At 36.6% G+C, this 2,118-nt stretch overlaps 1 protein-coding gene across 1 annotated transcript; it reads left to right on the top strand.

Annotated features, from left to right (window-relative positions):
* Nucleotides 1-334: 334 nt before the first annotated feature.
* On the top strand, nucleotides 335-1,680 carry LOC111633195. Its single transcript, XM_023377720.1, has 2 exons — nucleotides 335-407; nucleotides 926-1,680. Exons 1-2 carry the CDS (start codon nucleotides 355-357, stop codon nucleotides 1,269-1,271), a joined length of 399 nt encoding a protein of 132 aa, XP_023233488.1. The 5' UTR covers nucleotides 335-354; the 3' UTR covers nucleotides 1,272-1,680.
* The last annotated feature ends 438 nt before the right edge of the window (nucleotides 1,681-2,118 follow it).

The following is a 2,118-nucleotide window of genomic DNA, read 5'->3' as shown; positions in this document are numbered from 1 at the left end:
ACGTCATTGCGGTATCACGTGACGGCTCCAAAGTCCATTATATATGCACCCCAGATGCAAATTTCAGCGAATTTTTCCCTATAGAAAAACTTTGGAACTAAACTTTGTATTTACGAAATAAAAATTTCATGGTCAAAAGTATGGGCATCGAATTTGTTTTTTTTTAACTGTTTACCCCGTGAGATAAAACTCGTGCAATGATCCGTGAACATCACTCTCTTTAGAAACACAGGCACAGAAATGACGGAATTCGCCGAAAAATGCAAATTTTTAACATTAAATCGAGTCACTATGCAACAATAAAATTTTCTCGTTGTTGAGAGAGAATCTATTGTTGACTCGTGCGATTGTTTAATGCGAGTGCTTTTTCTACTTTTGCTTCGTTTGCAGCGAATGTTTAAAGTAATGTAAGTTTACACTATGATCTTTGTAGATTTAAATACTCTTTAACTTTGATCAGCAAAATATCACAGTTGGCGGCGATGTGTTTCGATAAGAATTGATCGGTTTCCTTCGGAGGATTCGCATCTTTCCATTGTTAAAGCAAAATAAAAATTAATAAATAGCATACTTTAAAATCTGTTATTACCCGCTATAGTTTATAAATTACATACGTATATATATATTAATATACCATATGAAATTCGTCTGAATCTTAATTAATTAAAATAATTCGAGTTTATTCCTCTATTTTCGCAGTTGTTTTGTGTTACGGCAGTCAACAGAATAGTACAACTTTAATAAACTAATTCCTCTATCGAACATTAAAAATCGTCGAAAAGATTAAAATTATTATATATAATATATAGATATTTTATTATAATATTCTTTTCTAACAGAAATTAATCATTTTTGCATTAGAAATTTACAATTCAGATTAGAATAGGAAAATTTTCTCAATTAATTCTCTCAATTTTCTTTGCAGAATGGAGAATTTCAGAGAGTTGAAGAAGTTGCGCATCTCGGACAATGCAGAGTCCGAGGATGACGCCTGGTCTTGGCCAGGTGTCATAAGGGTGCTTCCTAAAGATGCGGGAGAGAAGTGTCATACACCGGACGTCAAACTGGTGGTGGTCGTAACTCCGGACGACACCGCCTTGTCTCTCGTCCAATATCTGGAGCGGCGGTATCCGGAAGTTCCGGAATGGACGGTAGAGACACGGTCGGGTGAGACCGGAGTGGACAGAAAGGAGTCTGAAGAAATGGTGGAAGAGTCCGTCGAGCGTAAAAGGCCTTGGTGGAAAAGGTTGTTTTGCTGCTGGAAGATATAAACCTCTTCTCTGGCCAAGCCTTCTTGCTCAGATTTCGACTTTCCACCGAATGTAACATCGCCATTCGGAAGTGACCTTTCACCCGAATATGACACTCACCAGGAATTGATCTTTCACCCGGCTACGACTTAATCGACTGGACTTGACTTTCCATCCCAATTTACGGACGGTTACTTCGACACCGTTCGAGATTCAGTTAAAGTGCATAGAACAATGACAGTGACAACGAAACATCAAGCAGTGTTCTCGTGTTTAATTAAAGACTGTTTAAACGACTATAACCGGCCAAAACAACTTATATTCTACACACATTTACGCTGTATTTCATTCCGTGTTCTACTGCTAACAACTTTCACCGCGAAATAACGAATATTCGCCACTAAAAGGCATACCAGACGAATTTAAATAAACCAAAAAAAAAACACGTACTCGGTTTGTGTACTCCAGAATCATAATTACTTCAACAATTAAATTTGTACATAAATTTTTATATTTAATAAAACTAATTAAATTTTATATTAAATGTTTACAGATTCGATATTTATTAAAGTTGCGCATTTTTTAATGAATTTATAATTAATAATAATGTTTATGACAGTTATGACGGATGACGAAAACAGAAAAAATGTACCCAATTTATAACGAAACAAAAGTATTTAAATTTAATGAGCCANTCTCAATTTCCTTTGCAGAATGGAGAATTTCAGAGAGTTGAAGAAGTTGCGCATCTCGGACAATGCAGAGTCCGAGGATGACGCCTGGTCTTGGCCAGGTGTCATAAGGGTGCTTCCTAAAGATGCGGGAGAGAAGTGTCATACACCGGACGTCAAACTGGTGGTGGTCGTAA

Source organism: Centruroides sculpturatus, unplaced genomic scaffold (genome assembly GCF_000671375.1).
Source record: "Centruroides sculpturatus isolate CEXI.00-Female unplaced genomic scaffold, Cexi_2.0 scaffold127, whole genome shotgun sequence".
Lineage (NCBI taxonomy): Eukaryota > Metazoa > Arthropoda > Arachnida > Scorpiones > Buthidae > Centruroides > Centruroides sculpturatus.
Note: the sequence above shows the minus strand (reverse complement) of the source record. Positions and strands in the feature narration are given on the sequence as shown.

What these genes read in the sequence shown, in the direction of transcription:
- LOC111633195 (XM_023377720.1), top strand. Translation starts at nt 355, where the DNA reads ATGCGAGTGCTTTTTCTACTTTTGCTTCGTTTGCAGCGAATGTTTAAA. An exon ending in CAGCGAATGTTTAAAGTAAT is followed by an intron (nt 408 to 925) that starts GTAAGTTTACAC and finishes TTTTCTTTGCAG; the next exon opens with AATGGAGAATTTCAGAGAGT.